Source organism: Agaricus bisporus, assembly GCF_000300575.1.
Source record: "Agaricus bisporus var. bisporus H97 unplaced genomic scaffold AGABI2scaffold_11, whole genome shotgun sequence".
Taxonomy (NCBI): domain Eukaryota; kingdom Fungi; phylum Basidiomycota; class Agaricomycetes; order Agaricales; family Agaricaceae; genus Agaricus; species Agaricus bisporus.
Genome location: NW_006267346.1, coordinates 812,927 through 839,192, shown reverse-complemented (window position 1 = coordinate 839,192; position 26,266 = coordinate 812,927). Strand labels below are relative to the sequence as shown.

The window sequence follows — 26,266 nt, the reverse complement described above, 5'->3', positions numbered from 1 at the left end:
TAGAGGAAGATAGCGCCTGAAAATTTTTGATAGCGTTGTTAATAAGATTAACAACAGCCTCGGCGGATTCTTTGCTGTCCAATTGCTCTTCGTCTTCGGGAGAAGCAGGACAGGGGGTTGTGGCATCTTCGTATTCGATAGCCATAGATGAGTCGTCACAGCCGCATACTGAGACAGCAGTGACAGAGGGACCGGATGAGGAAGACCCCGGCGAGATGGGGCGCTTTGAGGAGAGCACCGAAACCGAAGGTGACGGTACGCGAGGAGGGGAAGGGGGACGATTGGGCACCGGTGGCGGAGGCGTCGGCACACGAGGGGGAGGAGGAGGGACACTGGGCGGTGTCTTGACAGCTGGAGGGGCTGCACCGATCCCAGAAGATTGGCCAGATGGCCCTTTGACATTACCTTTGCTCGCAGCGCGAGCTTCGGCGTTGGCGATGGCGGTCGTGGGGGCAATGCCCCGGTTGCGGACAGCGTCCATAATCGCTCTGTTCTCCTGCGAATCGTATCCGAAGGTGGGGAGCGTAATTTGACCTCCATACTTGGGGTCGAGTAGTACCTCAATGTCGGAGACAGTGAGGCGGTCGGCGTTCAGGTTGGCGGGCGGTGATGGCGCCTGAAGCGGGGGACGGGACGGGTGCGGCGTAGGGGCCGGTGCGGACTGTTTCTTGCGCTGAGCAGGCATGATACTGGATGTATTGCTACTACTAGACGACTAGCACTGAGACTTCCAAAAGAGGAAGGTAGTGGTAAGAGGTCAAGGAGCGATGCTATCTCTATGCTGTAGGTGCTCTTCAGTATCTGGCCACTATGACTCGTCCCGACATTGCCTATGCTGTCTCCTATCTCGGGAGGTTCAACTCGAACCCAGCTCCAGCTCACTGGCTTGCAGTCAAACATCTATTCCGCTATCTCATTGGCACTATGCACTACAAGCTAGTCTATCGAGCTAGTGACTCGGATGAGCTCTTCACTACCTACTCGGATGCCTCTCACGGAGCCTGCAAGGCTACAGGTCGAGCTACGGGTGGTTATGTGTTAAACATAGAACGATAGTGGTTGCAGTGGCGATCCTAACGAGCCTAGAAACGAGTCAAACGGATAGGAACTGACTGAGCAATCCCAATGACAAACTGTGGATACACTGTAAGAAGCTCTATTGAGTTCTAATAACTTGTACTCACCTGTGGACAGACTGTAAGAAGCTAAGGGCCTCTGAAGCGTCCACAGGGAAGTTCAACCATACATGACTAAGCTATCATGTGACTAAACTCGTCCGCATATATCTAAGTCCACCAACTACACTTGTAGACTGCTTGCTCACTCTAACACACCCCCTTGATCCAGCCAGTCTACTCAAGTCCTAATAGAGGAACAGCAAACTCAACTACCTTCTTTGCCACAGCCTTGGTTAAGATGTCGGCCACCTGCTCGTGAGTCGAAACATACAAAGGATCAATGAGTCCTTCTTCAACAGCCTCCCGGAGCCAGTAGAAGCGCAGGTCTAGGTGTTTCATGCGTCCGTGATGCTCTGGATTCTTGGCTACACTGATTCCTGACTTGTTATCAACGAAGAGAGTTGAAGGGAGTGTCGGAGGAAAGCCAAACTCGGTCAGAATATTCCTAGTCCATTTAATCTCTTTGCCAGCCTCGACGGCAGCAACAAACTCGGCTTTTTTTTTTTTTTGTAATCAAGTGGCTGTTCGAGCCTTCTATTCCAGCGATATAAGTACATGCAAACACTATGTACAACATGCTGAGAATACGGTTGCCATGACGCGTTACCAAGAGAAAAAGAAAACATATCCTGCGCGACGAGGTCAAGCGCTGACGTTGAGAAAAATAAAAATAAAAGTCCAATCGAAAAAGAGTGATACATCAGTATGCGACCCCGGGACGAACCTGACAGTCAGGTACAGACCACACCTAGTATCAGAACACGAGACGTAAGCATATCAAGTGGAAAGTAATCATAAAAGAAAATGAAAGACAAATGACGGGAGGCCGACCCGGCTACTAACCCCGAAGCGCGGTTTGACGCGCGCTGATCACTTCTTAGGGAATTGGCACCTCAGCCAATCCCTATCAAATCGGTTCTGCCAAAATGGACACGACGTGTCCGTTGCAGAGTGGTTGCGCTTGGTCTTGCCTGCCGCACTACAGTTGACGCATGACCGGGCTTCTGGATCACGCTTCGAGTGAGCACAGTATTCATGATGGGCGGCTTCGGAATGAGGGAGCCCGCAAAGAGGACAGCGTATACCTTTTGATCGGCATACGGAAGAGTGATGACCCCACCTCATGCACCGAGTGCACAAGGCAGAGCCGGGCCGTGGAGCTGCGCCGCGGATTTGACAGTTCCGACCGCCGATGACGATTGTCTTACCGATGTAGGAGCGGGCTGAAGTGCCCGCGACGGAATCGCAGATGTCGACCCAAGCAACACATGTGTCACTATGGGCCGAGGTCCGCATGAAGCGGACGGCATGCTTGATGGCGATGGAGAGTTCCTTGCCAACCGGCGAAATGGATAGCGCGTTGGTGAACGCACTGTGCTGTACGTTTTGCCAGACCTTGGGTTCGGTGGGGATCATGGGGACATCGATGACCTTGAGATAGGAGGTCGACGTAACCGGAGTGGACTTGATGGGCACGACGCCCGCGACAGTAATGAGACGCCGAATGTGTTTGAGAACACAAGCGGTCTCGGAAGCGTTCGGGACTCGGCTCGCGGCAATGAAGATGCCGGATCCAGAGTCTTCCGCATGTTCGAGAATGACGTCAGACTTGACGTCATTCTGGAGGTGGGTGTTGATTTCGGCCAACATGGCCGGGGACACGTGGGCGGCGCAGACTGAAGATCCGGCCGGGGGAGTGAGCTGCACACCGCGGCGCGAAGCGCCGTGGCATGTGTGACGAGCCCTACGCTTTCTGCCCGAAGGCTTGAACGCAGGGGCAGTGGCGACAGCCGTGGGAGCGGCGGGAGCCTGAGGGCGGGGCGGAGGCTGCTGTTGAGGGGGGCGGCGAGCAGCGGCCTTGGCGTAAGAGTTATTCTTGGAAGGGACAGGGTCCTTTCCAAAAACAGGAGGCTGAGGTGGAGGAGGGGGGGTTGGCTGCGCCGGCTTCGCCTTCTTTGATTTACGCGGGGTCATGTCCATGTCGGCCGATGGAGACCGTGGCCGAGGGGTGGCTGTACCCGAGGGAGTAGGAGGGGGTGGGGTAGGCTCGAATGCCCGTGGAGGCGGATCGGCCATTCCGATAATCTTCGCGAGCTGCTCAGAGAAAGAGCCGATGCCTGCAATGGAGGAAGTGTTGTATCCATCAAGATCGCGCCGCTTGATGAGAGTGTGTGTCGCCCGCAGTATGCAGTCCGTGAACGGTGCGTATAGCGGGTGTTCGGGCTCAATGTCATCAAGCATGACGATCGAGGTGTTGACGAGTTTGAGCATTCCCTTCTGACCAGCGGTCAGAACGTGGGAACGCCCAGTGGAAGGGGTGGAGGTTGGCGCCGGTGTCGGGGTCGACGGAAACGGCGTCGGGGAAGGGTTGTCCAGCGGTCGGGGAGCCGTGGTGTAGGACAGGGGAGTGAGGGAGGACTCTGGGAACCCAGTAGTCCTAGAAGGTGTTCGCGCCGTCATACGAGACGCCGCGGGGAGTTCGAGCTCGTCTTCCATACGAGCCGCCGCCTGTAGAAGAGCACGCCCAACAGAAGTGTTGTACATACCCTCCGGAATTTTGTCATCAGACCAGTCGCCTTCGTCGCCGTCAGCGTCAACGTCCATTGCAGATTGTTTATTGCGACTCATAACTAGTGGCCACTGAGACTTCCAAAAGAGGAAGGTAGTGGTACAGGTTCAAGAAGCGATGAGCAACAAACTCGGCCTCAGTGCTCAAGAGAGTCACGAATGGCTGGCGCTTAGAAGACCAGCCCACAGCAGCTCCCGAGACAAGAGTCACATAACCACCCGTAGCTCGACCTGTAGCCTTGCAGGCTCCGTGAGAGGCATCAGAGTAGGTAGTGAACAGCTCTTCCGAGTCACTAGCTCGATAGACTAGCTTGTAGTGCATAGTGCCAATGAGATAACGGAATAGATGTTTGACTGCAAGCCAGTGAGCTGGAGCTGGGTTCGAGTTGAACCTCCCGAGATAGGAGACAGCATAGGCAATGTCGGGGCGAGTCATAGTGGCCAGATACTGAAGGGCACCTACAGCATTGAGATAGGGAACTGACTTCATCTCAGCCTGATCCTCGAGTGAAGGAATAATGTCAGAGAGCTCAGATCCCGGAGCGAGTGGAGTGGAAAGAGGATTAGCATCATCCATATTGAAGTGTTCTAGGAGCTCCTTGATGTAGTGCTCCTGTGAGAGAGAGATGGAGCGAGTAGAAGAGTCCTGAGTGACCTGAATACCCAGCAGAAGTGTAGTAGACCCGAGATCACAGAGTTTGAAGTGTTTGGACAGCTCAGAGACAGCCGAGGCCATGGCAGTATCACTTTTTGAGACAAGAGTAATGTCGTCAATGAACACTGGCACAATGACCTTGATGTCACCTTTGGAGTAGATGTAGATGGAGCTGTCAGAGCGAAGCCTAGTGTAGCCAATGCCTTCAAGGACACCCCGGAGTTTCTTATTCCACTGCCTGGCAGCCTGCTTGAGGCCATAGAGCGATTTACGCAGCCGAAAGACCATGTTAGGACTACCAATGTGATAGCCCTCAGGTTGGCGCATATAGATCTCCTCTTCGAGTTCTCCATAGGTGAAGGCAGAAGAGATGTCGACTGAGCGCATTTTGTAGCCTTCTCTAGCTGCAAGAGCAACAATGAGGCGTAGTGATGCAGGACGGAATGTAGGGGCAAAAACCTCAGTGAAGTCGAATCCAGGACGTTGGGAATAGCCCTTAGCAACAAGACGAGCCCGGTAGCGCTCAATTGAGCCGTCGGCAAGTCGTTTCACTTTGAACACCCAGCCAGAGTTGACTACCTTCTTGCCTGGAGGCAGTTCCATTAGTTCCCAAGTTCCGTTAGCCTCGAGATTGAATATCTCAGTGTGTTAGAACCTTGCCAGAATGTCACGGCGTCACGCTGTCACATCTGTTACATATTTTATTACATAATAATTTCCCTCTGCTGCTACAGTTCGACGGAGGCTAAACTATCGGCATACTGCTAAAATGGCGCAAGCTACAGATTTACCAATTGAACTAATCGATCTCATCTTATCTTTCTTGCCTCCGAATCACGCGGAGCAAGTACAATGGAGAAGGAGGGCGGCGGCTATAGGAAGAGAAGAGAGGCCGGTAGGATGGAACCTATCGGATCATCGGTGCAGGCGGTGTGGGAGGGTATGCTTAGTGATGTGGGACTATGAGGAGCAGAAGGCGTGGGTAATACAGAGATGGGGATACTGGGGACCACGACACTGGGCAATAGCCGGATTCTTCGTACTATGCCCGTGTGATGCGATGTTGGGGAATTACTTTGGTAGGTATTGGTTTGTGTGAATGGATTACCGGTTTAGGAGTTGTTTGTACTTGTGGACACTTTTATGGTTTGTTTGGTGTTGTTGACGTTTTTATGATCAAACTATTTTCGTTTACTTGCTTCTTACTCCACTCTTCTTTTCGCATGTCAAATGTATAATTAGTACTTTCTCATACGTGCTTCTTTTCTCATGTCAGTATATAAATAGTTACCTAGGGTAGTTGGTCTGTGCGCCGTAGTCTAGGTATATAAAGTAGGTAGAAACTTGTAGAAGACTCTGTCGAGTTCTCTTAGGTTCACGCCTAATATAACTTTTGTCACTTTCCTCTATAGTTCTTAAGTTCAGGTGTGACCTGTGACATCTCAGTCACAGTCGCCCTAACACAGTGTTACAAGCCTCAGTCCAGCAATCCGAGTCAGGAGACTTCATAGCTAGTCTATAACTCCGGGGATCAGCACCCGAAACGGCTCCAGCAAACTCGACTTCACAGTACTCCGAGTCAGCTAGCAGAGCAGCTTCATCGTCAGAGTCAGAGTCATTACCAGCTAAGTCTGGTTGTTTGAGCTTCCTCACCAGTGGTCCTGCGTTCGAACCTGGGGGTGAGCAGGATTTATCCTCTACCTTAGGTAAGCAGTGAGCTAGGTTGTGATGACCAAGCAATAACACGGGTGACACCGAATGTTCCCACGGTTCCTTGATTAGGTAATCTGTGGTGAGCGTCATGTGGGCAGGGTGGAGAGACATGTCACGTGATTGTTCCCACGAGGCTGATCAGGACTAGCGCGGGGGTAATGCAGGTAGCTGCAAGCGCTTGTGTATACGGGCGTCTGTTACTTGCGGACATGGCTTCGTGCTGAGTCATCCCCCGGCCGTGTAGAGGAAAAGTATGCCGAGTTAACACTGTAATGGTGTGATGAGCGGTATGCGAATTCGCCCAGGAGTCCAGTAACATGGCGTGGAGCCGGTGCTTCGGCATTGGTGAACGTAGGGCATCTATAAGAGGTGGATCATCCTTGAAACAAGCCGACCGGGAAACCGGACAGGCCACCACCCACCATAGGGCCGTTCGCCGATGGTAGTTAGTAGGGATCACCTAAGCTCCGGATCCGGGCCACTGCATTAAGCAACCCGGGGATCAATCCGGTAACGGCCCCTGCAAGACGGAGAGCTCGGACAGTTACATCACGGTACCTCAGCCCGTTAGGGGCATATGAAACCGGCTGCCGAGTAACGGGAAGGGGTGGTCGGACTAAGGCGATGTTATAGTGCCGGCTGGCCTGGGCCGTAGCGGTCGGTGTGGAGAACACCCGGCCGGCTCGAGAGGACACTATCCTCCGTCGGTGGCCCTGGTACAGTTAAAATAGCCAGGTTGCTGCTTAAGTTGATTCCACGGCACGGTCTGAAAGGGCCGGCGGGGCAGAGTGGCCAATTAGCCATGCGTTGCAAGACACCCCCTTAGCCGGGTATGTTTTTCTTTTTCTCTTGGTAACGCGTCATGGCAACCTTATTCTCAGCACGTTGTACATAGTGTTCGCATGTACTTATATCGCTGGAATAGAAGGCTCGAACAGCCACTTGATTACAAAAAAAAAAAAAAAAAAAAAGTTGTTTGAGCTTCCACCATTGACCAGGAGGCTTCCAAACTCGCCCAGTACGTCTAGGAACGTGAGGGGGCTCAAGAGGCGCTCCGGCAGTAGGAGGAGTCACTGGGAGTGGTGCATGGATTTGTGGAGGAGTGACTGGAGGAATCACGGGAGGAATGAATGGAGGAATTACTGGAAGTGGTAGAGGTAGAACTGGCTTCTCTTCAGGAGGAACTGAAGCGGACGGAGTGGGAGTCTTAGGACGAGCAGGAGGGAAGTGATTATCACCCCCTTCATCCTGTAGAGGTGGCAGTCCCGAGTATGACGATGTATCATTAGGAAGTGGTAGTGACTCTGGTGTGCAGGCAAATGACGGGACAGCCTCGAGTTGGGCTTTAGAAGTGCCCGGAAAGTATCTCTCGTCGAAATCAGCTCTCTCGGAGATCACGGTTTGCTTTGTGACTGGGTTGTAGAATTTCCAGCCTTTGTAGCCAGCCGGATAGCCTATAAAGACACACTTTGTTAGAGTGTGAGCAAGCAGTCTACAAGTGTAGTTGGTGGACTTAGATATATGCGGACGAGTTTAGTCACATGATAGCTTAGTCATGTATGGTTGAACTTCCCTGTGGACGCTTCAGAGGCCTTAGCTTCTTACAGTCTGTCCACAGTTGTCACTAGGATTGCTCAGTCAATTCCTGTCCGTTTGCCTCGTTTCTAGGACCGTTAGACTCGCCACTGCGTCGCGTACATTCTACGTTCAACAGGCTATGGGCCCCGGCTTCTAACGCTTAAAAAACGACTATTACTTTATCAACCTCAACTCTTCTCACTTATCTTCCTATCTCTATCAACTTCTATCCCTTCCCCTGCACTCAAATTGACGTCTATGGCCTCGCAATCGCGCACACACGCTCCCTATGCCTGGGCCACCACTTCGACGTGTTTTGGCGCGTCTCCAACGCGTCTTAGAGCCTCTACATCGACCACAACTCCCTCTGGCAGCCATACACCCTCTCCACACTCTCTGGGACCGATTTCCGGCCCTAAGAACGCGTCAATCGCTTGTTCCTTTTGTGGGAGGGTAGGGCACATGTCTAGGAGGTGCAGGAAGCGAAAGAACACGAAAGAACGCGCTCAGGAGCGCTCCAGACTGCCTGGAACATCTAAAAGTAATGTCAAAGGGCCACTTGGCCATCTGAGTGGGATAGGTGCAGCTCTTCCAGCTGTCAAGACACCACCCACTCCTCCTGGGGATGTTTCTACTGGTTCTGGCTCTCCTGGCTCTGATATTCCACTGAGAGCATCCGCTCTTGGTGCTTATTCCTCTCCCTCATCCTCTTCCTCACCATCATCACCACTACAGCTTGATGCTGACTTTTTCTGGCTGGCTGATACTGGTGCTACATCCCACATGACTCCTCACCGCCATTGGTTCAAATCCTACTCCCCTCATCGTATCCCTATCCGCCTTGCTGACAACTCTACTGTCTATTCAGCTGGTGTAGGGTCTGTTGTCTTTCAACCGGTGGTGAATGGAAAAGAGACTAGAGCGGTCGAGTTTACGAGAGTCCTTCATGTTCCTGACCTCAGGAGTAATCTCTTATCATGTCTCTACCTTGCCCGACACAAGGGCTTCAATATCACCATCTCTGCTCATTCTATTGACTTCAAATACCAAGGAATTTCGCTTTTCACGGCTACTATCCATTCCAACAACTCTGCTGAGCTCGACGGCTCAACTCTCACTTCGGAGGCCGCTTTTTCTGTCTCCACTCTCCCAGTTGACATCTCGCTATGGCATCGTCGCTTCATTCATCACAACTACGCTGATGTGAAGTCTATGATCAGTAAGGAGCTAGTTACTGGCTTGAAACTCGAGTCAAATTCGCCTCCTGATGCTATCTGTGAGCCCTGCCTTGCTGGCAAGATGCATTCCCATCCTTTTCCCTCCTCCTTGAATCACAATCGCTCTCCTCTTGAGCTTGTGCATTCAGACCTTCACGGACCGCTCCCAGTCTCTACTCACTCAGGCTACAAGTACTGGATTACCTTCATCGACGACTCGACACGTTTTCGGGCAGTGTATCTGCTTAAAGCAAAGTCTGAGGCATTTGAAGCCTTCAAAGTCTACAAATCCTGGGCTGAGACTCAACTCGGAGTCAAACTGCGAGCTCTACAGGATGACAAGGGTGGCGAGTATATGTCTAAGGCTTTTCTAGCCTTCACACAGGAAGCTGGCATTGAGAGGAGGCATTCTACTCGAAATAGACCTCAACAGAATGGACTTGCAGAACATGCTAATAGGACTATGGGAGAGAGGATCACTGCTATGCTCTCGGAATCTCGGCTACCTGGTTCGTTCTGGGGTGAATGTATCTCGTCTATGGTTCATGTCTGGAATATGCTTCCCACTGCTTCGCTTTCGGGCACTACTCCCTTCCAAGCTTTCTATAAGCGAAAACCTGATGTCTCACATCTCCGGGTATGGGGGTGCACTTCCTATGTCCATGTACAACGAGATAAGCGCAATTCTCTCCAGCCTCACTACGAGAAGTGTGTCTTTATTGGCTATCCGGTTGGCTACAAAGGCTGGAAATTCTACAACCCAGTCACTAAGCGAACTGTGATCTCCGAGAGAGCTGACTTTGACGAGAGATACTTTCCGGGCACTTCTAAAGCCCAACTCGAGGCTGTCCCGTCATTTGCCTGCACACCAGAGTCACTACCACTTCCTAATGATACATCGTCATACTCGGGACTGCCACCTCTACAGGATGAAGGGGGTGATAATCACTTCCCTCCTGCTCGTCCTAAGACTCCCACTCCGTCCGCTTCAGTTCCTCCTGAAGAGAAGCCAGTTCTACCTCTACCACTTCCAGTAATTCCTCCATTCATTCCTCCCGTGATTCCTCCAGTCACTCCTCCACAAATCCATGCACCACTCCCAGTGACTCCTCCTACTGCCGGAGCGCCCCTTGAACCCCCTCACGTTCCTAGACGTACTGGGCGAGTTCGGAAGCCTCCTGGTCAATGGTGGAAGCTCAAACAACCAGACTTAGCTGGTAATGACTCTGACTCTGATGACGAAGCTGCTCTGCTAGCTGACTCGGAGTACTGTGAAGTCGAGTTTGCTGGTGCCGTTTCGGGTGCTGATCCCCGGAGTTATAGACTAGCTATGAAGTCTCCTGACTCTGACTGCTGGACTGAGGCTTGTAACACTGAGATATTCAATCTCGAGGCTAATGGAACTTGGGAACTAATGGAACTGCCTCCAGGCAAGAAGGTAGTCAACTCTGGCTGGGTGTTCAAAGTCAAACGACTTGCCGACGGCTCAATTGAGCGCTACCGGGCTCGTCTCGTTGCTAAAGGCTATTCCCAACGTCCGGGATTCGACTTCACCGAGGTCTTTGCCCCCACATTCCGTCCTGCCTCGCTACGCCTCATTATTGCTCTTGCAGCTAGAGAAGGCTACAAAATGCGCTCCGTTGACATCTCTTCTGCCTTCACTTATGGGGAACTCGAAGAGGAGATCTATATGCGCCAACCCGAGGGCTATCACATTGGTAGTCCTAACATGGTCTTTCGGCTGCGTAAATCGCTCTATGGCCTCAAGCAGGCTGCCAGGCAGTGGAATAAGAAACTCCGGGGTGTCCTTGAAGGCATTGGCTACACTAGGCTTCGCTCTGACAGCTCCATCTACATCTACTCCAAAGGTGACATCAAGGTCATTGTGCCAGTATTCATTGATGACATTACTCTTGTCTCGAAAAGTGATACTGCCATGGCCTCGGCTGTCTCTGAGCTGTCCAAACACTTCAAACTCCGTGATCTTGGGTCTACCACTCTTCTGCTAGGCATTCAGGTGAAGCAGGATCGCTCTCATCACACTATCTCCCTCTCGCAGGAGCACTACATCAAGGAGCTCCTAGAACGCTTCAATATGGATGATGCTAATCCTCTATCCACTCCACTCGCTCCGGGATCTGAGCTCTCTGACATTGTTCCTTCACTCGAGGATCAGGCTGAGATGAGGTCAGTTCCCTATCTCAATGCTGTAGGTGCTCTTCAGTATCTGGCCACTATGACTCGTCCCGACATTGCCTATGCTGTCTCCTATCTCGGGAGGTTCAACTCGAACCCAGCTCCGGCTCACTGGCTTGCAGTCAAGCACTTATTCCGGTATCTCATTGGCACTATGCACTACAAGCTAGTCTATCGAGCTAGTGACTCGGAGGAACTCTTCACTACCTACTCGGACGCCTCTCACGGAGCCTGCAAGGCTACAGGTCGAGCTACGGGTGGTTATGTGACTCTAGTCTCGGGTGCTGCTGTAGGTTGGTCTTCTAAGCGCTTTTTTTTTTTTTTTTTTTTTTTTTGTAATCAATGTAATATATTTCAATACTACTCATACGTGGGGTGCCATGACGCGTTCCCCCGGCTTTACGTACACCTGCCAGCTACGACTACAAGGGTGACCCCCCCCCTGACGCGTGACAAGGTCAAACGCTGGCAACAGGGTTTAACAGAGAGTCTTGAAGAGAAAGTATCAAAGAAGAAGGACTACATAACGGTCCGTAAGAAAGGCCGAGGTAACGACCCGCCGTAGAAAGAAGAGAGAGTGTAAGAATAAAATGAACCACCAACTAACAATAACGCATGTTAATACACACGCTGTCACTTTGCTGGGAATTGCTTGCGAAGCCATTCCCGATCGAACCGATGCTTCCAGAAAGGACAAGCCTTATCTGTAGCGGAGTGGCTGCGCTTTTCCCGCTTGGAAGCGGTACAGTTCACGCAGTGTCGGTGTGCAACTTTGTCGTCGGGCACCATGAGAGAGTGAGAGTCCTCGCGATGAGGGCCTCCGCATAGAGGGCAGCGCACACCGAGGCGGCGGCACTGAGATGAGTGGTGGCCCCACCTGTAACACCGAGTGCACAGGACGGAACCGGAGTGGGGGCGAGCGCCGAGGATCTTGCAGTTCTTGCGTGCCACAGAAATAAACTTCCCAATGAACTTCTTAGCAGAAGTTCCCGAGACGGTGTCAGAGATGTCGACCCATGCTATGCATGAATCTGAGTGAGGGGAGGTTCGCATGAGGCGAACGTGCTTGATGATGTCGGCTAGCGAGGATCCGACCGGAGATGCGAGCATCGCTTCAGAGAGAGCGGCGTCCGTGGCTTTGAGCCAATCCTTAGATTTAGGATCGGTGATAGGAACATCCACAATCTTGAGATAAGAAGTGGACATGGGAGTGGATAGGGTAATCGGACCGGAGTTCTCTTTCCCTTCAACGACGAAGTGTGCGCGCACGTGTTTGAGCACGAACGCGCACTCTGCAGGAGTGGGGACACGGGTGGTGGCAAGGAAGGTGGATATCCCGTGTTCAGCAGCATGTTCGATAAGAAGGTCATCAACTTTCAGATCGGTGAGGAGGAGGTTGTTGAGTTTGTTGATAAACTCAACCTTGAACTTGTGAGCCCCGAGACGAACGTTCCTCGGGGGGGAAATGATGATGCCTCGGCGAGACGGGCCGTGGACTGTGTGTTTGCCCTGCTTGCGTCGGACAGGAGTCTTGGCATGCGGGGTGCGGACAGAGACGGCCGGGGCCTGAGACGGAGCCGGTCGCTGGGAAAGAATAGGCGGTGCACTATCAGCCGAAGCTGGAGCACTCGCCTTCTTGGCAAGGGGAGAAGGCGGGTTAAACTTGACCTTCTTCGGAGGGGGTTTGGAGGTAGGCCGAGGGCCGGTCTCCGGAACATGAGGAGGGTGGGGGGGCTGGACCACACTAGACCTGTGCGGCAGGGCATCAATGAGGTCGGCAACGGTGAAACCGCCGTCAACCTGAAGGGAGAGATAGCGCTCATCGCGCACTATCTTCTGCAACCCAGTGAGCATAGTACCGAGGTACCGCGCCGACTGGTGGTGTGTGGGGTCCAGAGTGGCCAGTGCGTTCTCTAGATTCCTGAAATAAACGCCCCAAAAGGGGGCGCTTGCGGGGGTGGGTGACTCGGGTGAGCGCATGTCTTGATCATCACCTGCCTTAGCCGGCGGAGTGCCAGCTGCAAGCGAGGTGGAGGGGGCAGGAGAGGGTGGCTGGGGCCGTTTACCGAGAGTAGAAGTGGTCTGCGCAGGGTCCAGACTACTTCCGGGGAGGTCGAAGAGTTCACCCCCATCGGCATCCCAATCAGTGTTGGGCGCGGGGATGATAGAATCCGGGCCGAATGGACGAACGTCCAGCGGGCCACCACGAGGAGGGTTCCAAGAGGTGATAGACCCCTTGTGTTGAAGAGTAGCCAGGATGGCCGGAGCTGATCCTGAGTTGGCGAAGAGGAATTGACGCTGATTCTCGTTCAGCTCGTCGAGATTGACATGGTCGGCCCACGAGGGGACCACCGCATCAGACTTAGCCTTGGGACGCTTAGGCTTGGGAGGCATTCAGGATGATAATATTCGCTACTCAAGGTACTTCCACCAAGGCTTCCAAAACAGGAAGGTAGTGGTTGTGGTTCAAGGAGCGGATGTGGTCTTCTAAGCGCCAGCCATTTGTGACTCTCTCGAGCACTGAGGCCGAGTTTGTTGCTGCCGTCGAGGCTGGCAAGGAGATCAAGTGGACTAGGAATATCCTGACCGAGTTTGGGTTCCCCCTCACACTTCCTTCGACTCTCTTTGTTGATAACAAGTCAGGAATCAGTGTAGCCAAGAATCCAGAGCATCACGGACGCATGAAACACCTAGACCTGCGCTTCTACTGGCTCCGGGAGGCTGTTGAAGAAGGACTCATAGATCCTTTGTATGTTTCTACACACGAGCAAGTGGCCGACATCCTTACCAAGGCTGTGGCAAAGAAGGTAGTTGAGTTTGCTGTTCCTCTATTAGGACTTGAGTAGACTGGCTAGATCAAGGGGGTGTGTTAGAGTGTGAGCAAGCAGTCTACAAGTGTAGTTGGTGGACTTAGATATATGCGGACGAGTTTAGTCACATGATAGCTTAGTCATGTATGGTTGAACTTCCCTGTGGACGCTTCAGAGGCCTTAGCTTCTTACAGTCTGTCCACAGGTGAGTACAAGTTAGTATATCACAATATAGCTTCTTACAGTTTTTTTTTTTTTTTTTTTTTGTAATCAACGTAAGTATATTTCAATACTACTCGTACGTCGGGTGTCACGACACGTTCCCGCGGCTTACTACACTCGCCAGTTTACAGAGGCCCAGAACAACAGTATTCTATCTACAAAACCGTATCCAGCGCGACGAGGTCAAGCGCTATCGAGAGAGAGAAAAGAAACACAAAACAAAAACAAATCGAAACATTGGTACATACGTAAGAGGCCCCGGGATAAAACCAAGCAGTCAGGCAATACATCCTACATAATACCGGAACACAAGAGCACTCGCAGTCCCAAGCGGAGTCAGACATATCGAATATGAAAATGAAAAATTGAGGCAGACTTGAAGTCACTTGAAATCCTCAGAAAATTTGTCCTCACCACTACCGTTCTCCCTCCTAAACCGCTACGCAACCTTCCCAGTTCACCATCAGAATCCACCGACCCAACCCGGCGACGGCAGTCTGTACACCTTAAGTCGACCGCGCGGGGAACTGGCGTTTGAGCCATGCACGATCGAACCTATTTTTCCAAAACGGACAGACCTTCGAGTCCGTAGCAGAATGTGAGCGCTTGTCCGCTGGGCGTTTAGCCGCGGTACAGTTTGCGCATTGGCGCATGTCGACGCGTTTAGCATCGACGCACTTGAGATGATTGGCCTCTGTGTGAGGGCCGGAGCAGAGTGGACAGCGCGCGCACTTGGCACGACACTGGTCTGAGTGATGGCCCCAGCGCTGACAACGAGCGCAATGGACGGAGCCGGAGTGAGGGCGAGCGCCCTTGATCTGACAGTTCACTCCACCAACGGAGATGAACTTGGAAAGGTAGAGCCGAGCGTTAGAGCCCGACACTGTGTCATGAATGTCAACCCATGCCCAGCATGAGTCGGAATGAGGCGAGGCGCGCATGAAGCGCGGCTTGTGTTTGATGAGTTTGGCCAGCGAAGCGCCGACCGGGGATTTGTTGAGGGCGTTAGTGAATGCCTCGTGTTGCTTGAGCGCCCACTCCTTAGAGGAAGCGGGCACGTGGGGGATGTCGACGATCTTCAAGTACGAAGTCGACGTGATGGGGGAGTGACCGATGGGGACGTTCGGGCTCGGGAAGATCCGCCGAACGTGCTTGAGCACGAACGCGATTTCGGCGGGGGAGGGGACGCGGGAGGCGGCAATACAAATGCCGTTGCCTTCAACCGATGCATGAGTAAGGATGATGTCAGACTTGACGTCCTTCTTGAGAAGCTGATTGAGGTTATTAATAACCTCGGGAGTGAAAGATGCCGCAGTAACCGGAGAGTCGGCAGGCGGTGTCAGGATTATAGCACGGCGCGAAGCGCCGTGACTGGTGTGCTTACCTTGGCGTCTCTTGCGAGGCGCCGAAGGAGCGCGGAAGGAAACGGGAGCGGCGTCTTTGGGTGCAGGCGCGCGCTTGGAACTTGGAACGGGAAGGAGTTTGGTGGGCGCCTTCCCAGACGCTGGTGGTGGAGCGGCCGGCTCATCCACTTCCATGAGTGGGGCCGTTGCCGGAGGGGTGACGTCAGAGGAGGGAGCCGGATCGACCCGGACCTTCTTCTTCGGCGGCTTGGACTTTGCTGAATCAGCGGGTGGCTGTGCGTCCCGCGGATTTACACGTGTAGCAGGTGCGTCAACTGCGGATGCAGGCGCTTCAACTGCCGGGGAAAAGATACGACGGAGAGAGGGGATCTTCTCCTTGAATGCTGTATGGATAAGACTGACATCATTGTCCATGATAGTGGGGAAGGCGTCGATAATGTGTGTCTTCCATTTGGAGGAAGATAGCGCCTGGAAAATTTCGACAGCGTTGTTGATAAGTGCAACAACAGCCTCGGCGGATTCTTTGCTGTCCAAATGCTCCTCATCTTCAGGAGAAGCAGGACGGGGGGTGGTGGCATCCTCGTAGTCAAGGGCCATAGAAGAGTCATCGCTGTCACATACTGAGACGGCAGCGACAGAGGGACCGGATGAAGAAGACCCCGGCGAGATGGGGCGCTTCGAGGAAAGCACCGAAGCCGAAGGCGACGGTGCGTGAGGAGGGGAAGGGGGACGAGTGGGCACCGGCGGCGGAGGCGTCGGCACACGAGGGAGAGGAGGAGGAACTCTGGGCGGAGTGTTGACAGCCGGCGGGGCTGCTCCTATCCCAGAAGAGTGGCCAGAGGGCCCTTTGACTTTACCTTTGGCAAATGCAGAGGCCTCTGCGTTGGCTATGGCGACCGCGGGGGCAATGCCCCGGTTGCGGACAGCGTCCATAATCGCTCTATTCTCCTGCGAATCGTATCCGAAGGTGGGGAGCGTAATTTGACCTCCATACTTGGGGTCGAGTAGTACCTCAATGTCAGAGACAGTGAGGCGGTCGGCGTTCGGGTTGGCGGGCGGTGACGGCGCCTGAGGTGGTGGACGATACGGGTGTGGCGCGGGGGCCGGTGTGGACTGTTGCTTAGCTTTGCGAGGCATAGCGGACGATGTATTGCTACTACTAGACGACTAGCACTGAGACTTCCAAAAGAGGAAGGTAGTGGTAAGAGGTCAAGGAGCGTATAGCTTCTTACAGTCTGTCCACAGTTGTCACTAGGATTGCTCAGTCAATTCCTGTCCGTTTGCCTCGCTTCTAGGACCGTTAGACTCGCCACTGCGTCGCGTACATTCTACGTTCAACACACTTCTCATAGTGAGGTTGCAGAGAATTGCGCTTATCTCGTTGTACATGGACATATGATGTGCACCCCCATACCCGGAGATGCGAGACATCAGGTTTTCGCTTATAGAAAGCTTGGAAGGGAGTAGTGCCCAAAAGCGAAGCGGTGGGGAGCATATTCCAGACATGGACCATAGATGAGATACATTCACCCCAGAAAGACCCAGGCAGCCGAGATTCCGAGAGCATAGCAGTGATCCTCTCTCCCATAGTCCTATTAGCCCTTTCAGCAAGACCATTCTGCTGAGGCCGGTTCCGAGTCGAGTGACGTCTCTCGATGCCAGCAAGCTCAGTAAAGCTTTTGAAAGCATTAGACATGTATTCACCTCCCTTGTCATCCTGTAGAGCTCGCAGTTTGACTCCGAGTTGAGTCTCAGCCCAGGATTTGTAGACTTTGAAGGCTTCAAATGCCTCCGACTTAGCTTTGAGCAGATAGACTGCCCGGAAACGTGTCACGTCGTCAATGAAGGTGATCCAGTACTTGTAGCCTGAGTGCGAAGCGACTGGGAGCGGTCCGTGAAGATCTGAATGCACTAGCTCGAGAGGAGAGCGATTGTGATTCAAAGAGGAGGGAAAAGGAAGAGAATGCATCTTGCCAGCCAGACACGGCTCACAGATAGAGTCAGGACAGGAGTTAGACTCGAGTCTGAGCCCGGAAACAAGGTCCTTACTGATCATAGACTTCACATCAGCGTAGTTGTGATGAATAAAGCGACGATGCCATAGCGAGAGGTCAACTGGGAGAGTAGAGACAGAGAAAGCAGTCTCAGAAGTGAGAGTTGAGCCGTCGAGCTCAGCAGAGTTGTTGGAATGGATAGTGGCTGTGAAAAGCGAAATTCCTTGGTATTTGAAGTCAATAGAATGAGCAGAGATGGTGATATTGAAGCCCTTGTGTCGGGCAAGGTAGAGACATGATAAGAGATTACTCCTGAGGTCAGGAACATGAAGGACTCTCGTAAACTCGACCGCTCTAGTCTCTTTTCCATTCACCACCGGTTGAAAGACAACAGACCCTACACCAGCTGAATAGACAGTAGAGTTATCAGCAAGGCGGATAGGGATACAATGAGGGGAGTAGGATTTGAACCAATGGCGGTGAGGAGTCATGTGGGATGTAGCACCAGTGTCAGCCAGCCAGAAAAAGTCAGCATCAAGCTGTAGTGGCAAGGATGGTGAGGGAGAGGATGAGGGAGAGGATGAGGGAGAGGAATAAGCACCAAGAGCGGACGCTCTCAGTGGAATATCAGAGCCAGGAGAGCCAGAACTAGTAGAAACATCCCCAGGAGGAGTGGGTGGTGTCTTGACAGCTGGAAGAGCTGCACCTATCCCACTCAGATGGCCAAGTGGCCCTTTGACATTACTTTTAGATGTTCCAGGCAGTCTGGAGCGCTCCTGAGCGCATTTTTTCGCGTTCTTTCGCTTCCTGCACCTCCTAGGCATGTGCCCTACCCTCCCACAAAAGGAACAAGCGATTGACGCGTTCTTAGGGCCGGAAATCGGTCCCAGAGAGTGTGGAGAGGGTGTATGGCTGCCAGAGGGAGTTGTGGTCGATGTAGGGGCTCTCAGACGCGTCGGAGACGCGCCAAAACGCGTCGAAGTGGTGTCCCAGGCGTAGGGAGCGTGTGTGCGCGATTGCGAGGCCATAAACGTCGATTTGAGTGCAGGGGAAGGGATAGAAGTCGAAATATAGAGGGGAAAATGGTAGAAGGTGGCAAAAAACGCGTTTTGAAGGCTGTTAGAAGCCGGGGCCCATAACCTGTTAAACGTAGAACGATAGCGGTTGCAGTGGCAATCCTAACGAGCCTAGAAACGAGTCAAATGGATGGGAACTGACTGAGCAATCCCAAGAGCAAACTGTGGACAGACTGTAAGAAGCTATATTGTGTTCTAATAACTTGTACTCACCTGTGGACAGACTGTAAGAAGCTAAGGCCTCTGAAGCGTCCACAGGGGAGTTCAACCATACATGACTAAGCTATCATGTGACTAAACTCGTCCGCATATATCTAAGTCCACCAACTACACTTGTAGACTGCTTGCTCACTCTAACAGAAGCCTCCTGGTCAATGGTGGAAGCTCAAACAACCAGACTTAGCTGGTAATGACTCTGACTCTGACGACGAAGCTGCTCTGCTAGCTGACTCGGAGTACTGTGAAGTCGAGTTTGCTGGAGCCGTTTCGGGTGCTGATCCCCGGAGTTATAGACTAGCTATGAAGTCTCCTGACTCGGATTGCTGGACTGAGGCTTGTAACACTGAGATCTTCAATCTCGAGGCTAACGGAACTTGGGAGCTCATGGAACTGCCTCCAGGCAAGAAGGTAGTCAACTCTGGCTGGGTGTTCAAAGTGAAACGACTTGCCGACAGCTCAATTGAGCACTACCGGGCTCGTCTCGTTGCTAAGGGCTATTCCCAACGTCCTGGATTCGACTTCACCGAGGTCTTTGCCCCTACATTCCGTCCTGCGTCACTACGCCTCATTGTTGCTCTTGCAGCTAGAGAAGGCTACAAAATGCGTTCAGTCGACATCTCTTCTGCCTTCACCTATGGAGAACTCGAAGAGGAGATCTATATGCATCGCTCCTTGACCTCTTACCACTACCTTCCTCTTTTGGAAGTCTCAGTAAAAGTCGTCTAGTCGTAGCAATATATCCAGTATCATGCCCGCTCAACGCAAGAAACAGTCCGCACCGGCCCCTACGCCACACCCGTCCCGTCCCCCGTCTCAGGCGCCGTCACTGCCCGCCAATCCGACCGCCGCTCGTCTCACCGTCTCCGACGTTGAGACTCTTCTCAATCCTCAGTACTCAATTACTGGGATGATGAATCTCGCCAACTGGTCGCTCGACTCTCAGGAGAATAGAGCTATCATGGACGCTGTCTGCAACCGGGGCATTGCCCCTGCGGTCGCCATCGCCAACGCTGAGGCTAGCGCTATAGCCAAAGGTAATGTCAAAGGGCCCTCTGGCCACTCAACTGGGATCGGTGCAGCCCCTCCGGCTGTCAATACACCGCCCAGCGTTGCTCCCACCCGTGAGCCGTCGCCTGCGCCGGCCCCGCCCATTCCATCCCCTCCTCGCGCACCGTCGCCTTCGGCGTCGGTACTCTCCTCCAAGCGGCCCCTTTCGCCGGGGTCCTCTTCTTCTGGTCACTCCGTTGCTGTTGCTTCTGTATGCGACAGTGAAGATTCTTCCATGGCTCTCGATTATGAGGCCGTCACTCCTCGTCCCGGCTCCCCTGCCAAACCGGTCGACAACAAACCAATTGTCAGGAATCTACATGAAACCATCGACAATACATTCGACATCATCGCTCTCTTTGCTAAATCCAACTGGAAAGAGCATTTACTTAAAGAAACTCCGACACTTATGGACGACGATCTCATCGACCTCCACAAACACTTCCTGCACAATATGAGGGTACTTGCCCCACGTATCCATGCCAATCTCCCAGCAGTTGAGGCGCCTGCATCCGCAGCTGATGCACCTGCTCCTCATGTCATTCCGCAGGACGCACAGCCACCCGCTGACTCAGCAAAATCCAAACCGCCGAAGAAGAAAGTCCGGGTCGAGCCGACTTCTTCTGACGTCACTCCTCCGGCAACGGCCCCATTCATGGAAGTGGATGAGCCGGCCGCTACACCACCAGCGTCTGGGAAGGCGCCTGCCAAACCCCTTCCCATCCCAAGTTCTAAGCGCGCGTCTACCCCCAAAGACGCCCCCCCTGTTTCCTTCCGCGCTCCTTTGGCGCCTCACAAGAGACGCCAAGGTAAGCATACTGCACACGGCGCTTCGCGCCGTGGTATAATCCTTACACCGCCTGCCGGCTCGCCTGTGACAGCCGAGTCGTTCTCTCCCGGGGTCCTTAACGGCCTCAATCAAGTTCTTCGTAGTGATGTCAAATCCAACATCACTCTCACCCATGCAACGGTCGATGGCAACGGCATATTCTTAGCCGCCTCCTGTGTCCCTACCGCCGCCGAAATTCAGTTCATGCTCAAGCATGTTCGGCGAACTTTCCCGAACAAAACCACTCCCATTGTTCACTCCCCTGCCACGTCGACCTCTTATTTGAAGATTGTCGATATACCTCACGTGCCCGCCTCTCCTAAAGAGTGGGCGACTAAACAACACGAGGTGTTTACATACGCTCTCAACAAGTCTCCGGTTGGCGCTGAGCTGGCTAAAATCATCAAACACAAGCCGCGCTTCATGCGCGCCTCCCCCCATTCTGATTTGTGCTGGGCATGGATCGACATCCACGACACGGTCTCGGGTTCCAATGCCCGGGACTACATTTCAAAATTCATCTCCATCCGCGGAGTGAACTGCCAGATTAAAGGCGCCAAACCCCATTCCGGCTCTGTCCGCTGTGCTCGATGCCAGCGGTGGGGTCACCATTCCGATCAGTGTCGTGCCAAGTGCGCGCGCTGTCCCCTCTGCGGCGGGCCTCACTCTGAGGCCAACCATTCCAAGTGTGTCGATGCCTCTCGCGTCGACGCGCGCCAATGCGTCAACTGTACCGTGGCCAAGCGCCCAGCAGACAAGCACGCTCATTCTGCTACGGATACCTCGTGTCCGTTTTGGCGGAACCGTTTCGACAGACTCTGGCTCAAGCGCCAGTTTCCGAAGAACTAGATCGGGATCCACATAATCCGGGCTGCCTCTGAGTCCATCGTCTATACTCTTACCCCGCCACTGTTGGAGTTACTCAGGATCTTCTACGGGCTTCGCGTACCTCGTTCTACGAGGCTCTGTCTTATGTCCCCGCTACGTGTTGGTTGCTGATTGCACGCACTTCCTTTTCTTTCATATGTGTTATGTTTGATTTCCGCTCTGGTCTCGATCGAGTGTTCCTATGTTTGGATAAGTTGTATTGCCTGACTGCTTGGCTTGTTCCCGGGGCCGCTTATCTAGATATTTCTTTTTCGTTTGTGTTTTTATTTTTCGTTTGGACTCTTATAGTGCTTGACCAAGTCGCGCTGGATACGCTAGATAGAATACTGTTGTTTTGGGCCTCTGTAAACTGGCAGGAGTACGTAAAGCCGCGGAGAACGTGTCGTGACACCCGATGTATGAGTAGTATTGAAATATATTACATTGATTACAAAAAAAAAAAAAAAAAAGGAGATCTATATGCGCCAACCCGAGGGCTATCACATTGGTAGTCCTAACATGGTCTTTCGGCTCCGTAAATCCCTCTATGGACTCAAGCAGGCTGCCAGGCAGTGGAATAAGAAACTCCGGAGTGTTCTTGAAGGCATTGGCTACTCTAGGCTTCGCTCCGACAGCTCCATCTACATCTATTCCAAAGGTGACATCAAGGTCATTGTTCCCATCTTCATTGACGACATTACTCTTGTCTCAAAGAGTGATGCAGCTATGACTTCGGCAGTCACTGAGCTCTCGAAACACTTCAAGCTCCGTGATCTCGGCTCTACCACACTTCTACTAGGCATTCAGGTGAAGCAGGATCGCTCTCATCACACTATCTCCCTCTCGCAGGAGCACTACATCAAGGAGCTCCTAGAACGCTTCAATATGGATGATGCTAATCCACTTTCCACTCCACTCGCTCCGGGATCTGAGCTCTCGGACATTATTCCTTCACTCGAGGATCAGGCTGAGATGAGGTCAGTTCCCTACCTCAATGCTGTAGGTGCTCTTCAGTATCTGGCCACTATGACTCGTCCCGACATTGCCTATGCTGTCTCCTATCTCGGGAGGTGTTAGCAGTGGTAAATCCTCGGATCTATTTGGACTATTAATAGTTGTTCTATCACTTTCCATATGACGTCATCAATGATGTCATTTCGTCGTCATGCATTACATCATACGTATGTCATAGCCATTACTTCTTTGATTTCAAATCGTTTTGTAGTAGTATAAGTATCTTGACTCGACAAGTAGTTCCTTGTCGAGTTAGACCTCAATACTAGTGGTTTAACAACATCTACTGGAACCGTTAGCTTCCACTGACAGAGTTCGACGTCTATCGACTCTCACTCTTATTCTAACAGGAGGTTCAACTCGAACCCAGCTCCAGCTCTATTAATGGTTCGAACAATAGAGGTTGCAGTGGCGATCCTAACGAGCCTAGAAACGAGCTGAACGGATAAGAACTGACTGAGCAATCCCTAGAACAAACTGTGGACAGACTGTAAGAAGCTATATTGAGTTCTAACAACTTGTACTCACCTGTGGACAGACTGTAAGAAGCTAAGGCCTCTGAAGCGTCCACAGGGAAGTTCAACCATACATGACTAAGCTATCATGTGACTAAACTCGTCCGCATATATCTAAGTCCACCAACTACACTTGTAGACTGCTTGCTCACTCTAACAAGCTCACAGGCTTGCAGTCAAGCACTTGTTCCGCTATCTCATTGGCACTATGCACTACAAGCTAGTCTATCGAGCTAGTGACTCAGAGGAACTATTCACTACCTACTCGGACGCCTCTCACGGAGCCCGCAAGGCTACAGGTCGAGCTACAGGTGGTTATGTGACTCTTGTCTCGGGTGCTGCTGTAGGTTGGTCTTCTAAGCGCCAGCCATTTGTGACTCTCTCAAGCACCGAGGCCGAGTTTGTTGCTGCCGTCGAGGCTGGCAAAGAGATCAAGTGGACTAGGAATATCCTGACTGAGTTTGGCTTCCCTCTGACACTTCCTTCGACACTCTTCGTTGATAACAAGTCAGGAATCAGTGTAGCCAAGAATCCAGAGCATCACGGACGCATGAAACACCTAGACCTGCGCTTCTACTGGCTACGGGAGGCTGTTGAAGAAGGACTCATTGATCCTTTGTATGTTTCGACTCACGAGCAGGTGTCCGACATCTTAACCAAGGCTGTGGCAAAGAAGGTAGTTGAGTTTGCTGTTTTTTTTTTTTTTTTTTTTTTTTGTAATCAATATAGTTTATTTCAAAACTACTTAAAGGGTGCCATGACGCGTTCCCCGTACTTTACATCGCCTGTACTTAACTACTCAACAAGTCCGTATCCAGCATTTTGAGTTTGCTGTTCCTCTATTAGGACTTGAGTAGACTGGCTAGATCAAGGGGGTGTGTTAGAGTGAGCAAGCAGTCTACAAGTGTTATTGGTGGACTTAGATATATGCGGACGAGTTTAGTCACATGATAGCTTAGTCATGTATGGTTGAACTTCCCTGTGGACGCTTCAGAGGCCTTAGCTTCTTACAGTCTGTCCACAGGTGAGTACAAGTTAGTATATCACAATATAGCTTCTTACAGTGTATCCACAGTTGTCACTAGGATTGCTCATTCAGTTCCTGTCCGTTTGCCTCGTTTCTAGGACCGTTAGACTCGCCACTGCGTCGCGTACATTCTACGTTCAACAGCTTCACCTGAATACCCAGCAGAAGTGTAGTGGACCCGAGATCACGGAGCTTGATGTGTTTCGAGAGCTCAGTGACTGCCGAAGTCATAGCTGCATCACTCTTCGAGACAAGAGTAATGTCGTCAATGAAGATAGGAACAATGACCTTGATGTCGCCTTTGGAATAGATGTAGATGGAGCTGTCGGAGCGAAGCCTAGAGTAGCCTATACCCTCAAGAACACTCCGGAGTTTCTTATTCCACTGTCTGGCAGCCTGCTTGAGGCCATAGAGCGATTTACGCAGCCGAAAGACCATGTTAGGACTACCAATGTGATAGCCCTCGGGTTGGCGCATATAAATCTCCTCTTCGAGTTCCCCATAAGTGAAGGCAGAGGAGATGTGGACTGAACGCATTTTGTAGCCTTCTCTAGCTGCAAGAGCAATAATGAGGTGTAGTGATGCAGCACGGAATGTAGGGGCAAAGACCTCGGTGAAGTCGAATCCGGGACGTTGGGAGTAGCCCTTAGCAACGAGACGAGCCCGGTAGCGCTCAATTGAGCCGTCGGCAAGTCGTTTGACTTTGAACACCCAGCCAGAGTTGACTACCTTCTTGCCTGGAGGCAGTTCCATTAACTCCCTGTTGAACGTAGAATGTACGCAACCATCCGCTCCTTGAACCACAACCACTACCTTCCTGTTTTGGAAGCCTTGGTGGAAGTACCTTGAGTAGCGAATATTATCATCCTGAATGCCTCCCAAGCCTAAGCGTCCCAAGGCTAAGTCTGATGCGGTGGTCCCCTCGTGGGCCGACCATGTCAATCTCGACGAGCTGAACGAGAATCAGCGTCAATTCCTCTTCGCCAACTCAGGATCAGCTCCGGCCATCCTGGCTACTCTTCAACACAAGGGGTCTATCACCTCTTGGAACCCTCCTCGTGGTGGCCCGCTGGACGTTCGTCCATTCGGCCCGGATTCTATCATCCCCGCGCCCAACACTGATTGGGATGCCGATGGGGGTGAACTCTTCGACCTCCCCGGAAGTAGTCTGGACCCTGCGCAGACCACTTCTACTCTCGGTAAACGGCCCCAGCCACCCTCTCCTGCCCCCTCCACCTCGCTTGCAGCTGGCACTCCGCCGGCTAAGGCAGGTGATGATCAAGACATGCGCTCACCCGAGTCACCCACCCCCGCAAGCGCCCCCTTTTGGGGCGTTTATTTCAGGAATCTAGAGAACGCACTGGCCACTCTGGACCCCACACACCACCAGTCGGCGCGGTACCTCGGTACTATGCTCACTGGGTTGCAGAAGATAGTGCGCGATGAGCGCTATCTCTCCCTTCAGGTTGACGGCGGTTTCACCGTTGCCGACCTCATTGATGCCCTGCCGCACAGGTCTAGTGTGGTCCAGCCCCCCCACCCTCCTCATGTTCCGGAGACCGGCCCTCGGCCTACCTCCAAACCCCCTCCGAAGAAGGTCAAGTTTAACCCGCCTTCTCCCCTTGCCAAGAAGGCGAGTGCTCCAGCTTCGGCTGATAGTGCACCGCCTATTCTTTCCCAGCGACCGGCTCCGTCTCAGGCCCCGGCCGTCTCTGTCCGCACCCCGCATGCCAAGACTCCTGTCCGACGCAAGCAGGGCAAACACACAGTCCACGGCCCGTCTCGCCGAGGCATCATCATTTCCCCCCCGAGGAACGTTCGTCTCGGGGCTCACAAGTTCAAGGTTGAGTTTATCAACAAACTCAACAACCTCCTCCTCACCGATCTGAAAGTTGATGACCTTCTTATCGAACATGCTGCTGAACACGGGATATCCACCTTCCTTGCCACCACCCGTGTCCCCACTCCTGCAGAGTGCGCGTTCGTGCTCAAACACGTGCGCGCACACTTCGTCGTTGAAGGGAAAGAGAACTCCGGTCCGATTACCCTATCCACTCCCATGTCCACTTCTTATCTCAAGAATTGTGGATGTTCCTATCACCGATCTAAATCTAAGGATTGGCTCAAAGCCACGGACGCCGCTCTCTCTGAAGCGATGCTCGCATCTCCGGGTCGGA

General features: G+C 52.5%; 6 protein-coding genes across 6 annotated transcripts; 2 read left to right on the top strand and 4 right to left on the bottom strand.

Annotated features, from left to right (window-relative positions):
* Positions 1–52: 52 nt before the first annotated feature.
* Positions 53–685, bottom strand: AGABI2DRAFT_121726 (hypothetical protein; the record flags this gene model as incomplete). Its single annotated transcript, XM_006455747.1, has 1 exon — positions 53–685. A coding segment is annotated over one exon (633 nt), but the record flags the coding sequence as incomplete, so codon positions are not given.
* A 1,375-nt stretch (positions 686–2,060) lies between these two features.
* AGABI2DRAFT_43530 (hypothetical protein) lies at positions 2,061–2,630 on the bottom strand (the record flags this gene model as incomplete). Its single annotated transcript, XM_006455693.1, has 1 exon — positions 2,061–2,630. A coding segment is annotated over one exon (570 nt), but the record flags the coding sequence as incomplete, so codon positions are not given.
* A 9,108-nt stretch (positions 2,631–11,738) lies between these two features.
* AGABI2DRAFT_76889 (hypothetical protein) lies at positions 11,739–12,329 on the bottom strand (the record flags this gene model as incomplete). Its single annotated transcript, XM_006455746.1, has 1 exon — positions 11,739–12,329. A coding segment is annotated over one exon (591 nt), but the record flags the coding sequence as incomplete, so codon positions are not given.
* Positions 12,330–14,643: 2,314 nt separating this feature from the next.
* Positions 14,644–16,638, bottom strand: AGABI2DRAFT_121719 (hypothetical protein; the record flags this gene model as incomplete). Its single annotated transcript, XM_006455745.1, has 1 exon — positions 14,644–16,638. One exon carries the CDS (start codon positions 16,636–16,638, stop codon positions 14,644–14,646), a length of 1,995 nt encoding a protein of 664 aa, XP_006455808.1.
* Positions 16,639–20,870: 4,232 nt separating this feature from the next.
* On the top strand, positions 20,871–21,515 carry AGABI2DRAFT_76362 (hypothetical protein; the record flags this gene model as incomplete). Its single annotated transcript, XM_006455744.1, has 1 exon — positions 20,871–21,515. One exon carries the CDS (start codon positions 20,871–20,873, stop codon positions 21,513–21,515), a length of 645 nt encoding a protein of 214 aa, XP_006455807.1.
* A 3,445-nt stretch (positions 21,516–24,960) lies between these two features.
* Positions 24,961–26,260, top strand: AGABI2DRAFT_121713 (hypothetical protein; the record flags this gene model as incomplete). The annotated part of the gene is made up of 1 exon (XM_006455743.1): positions 24,961–26,260. A coding segment is annotated over one exon (1,300 nt), but the record flags the coding sequence as incomplete, so codon positions are not given.
* Between the last annotated feature and the right edge of the window lie 6 nt (positions 26,261–26,266).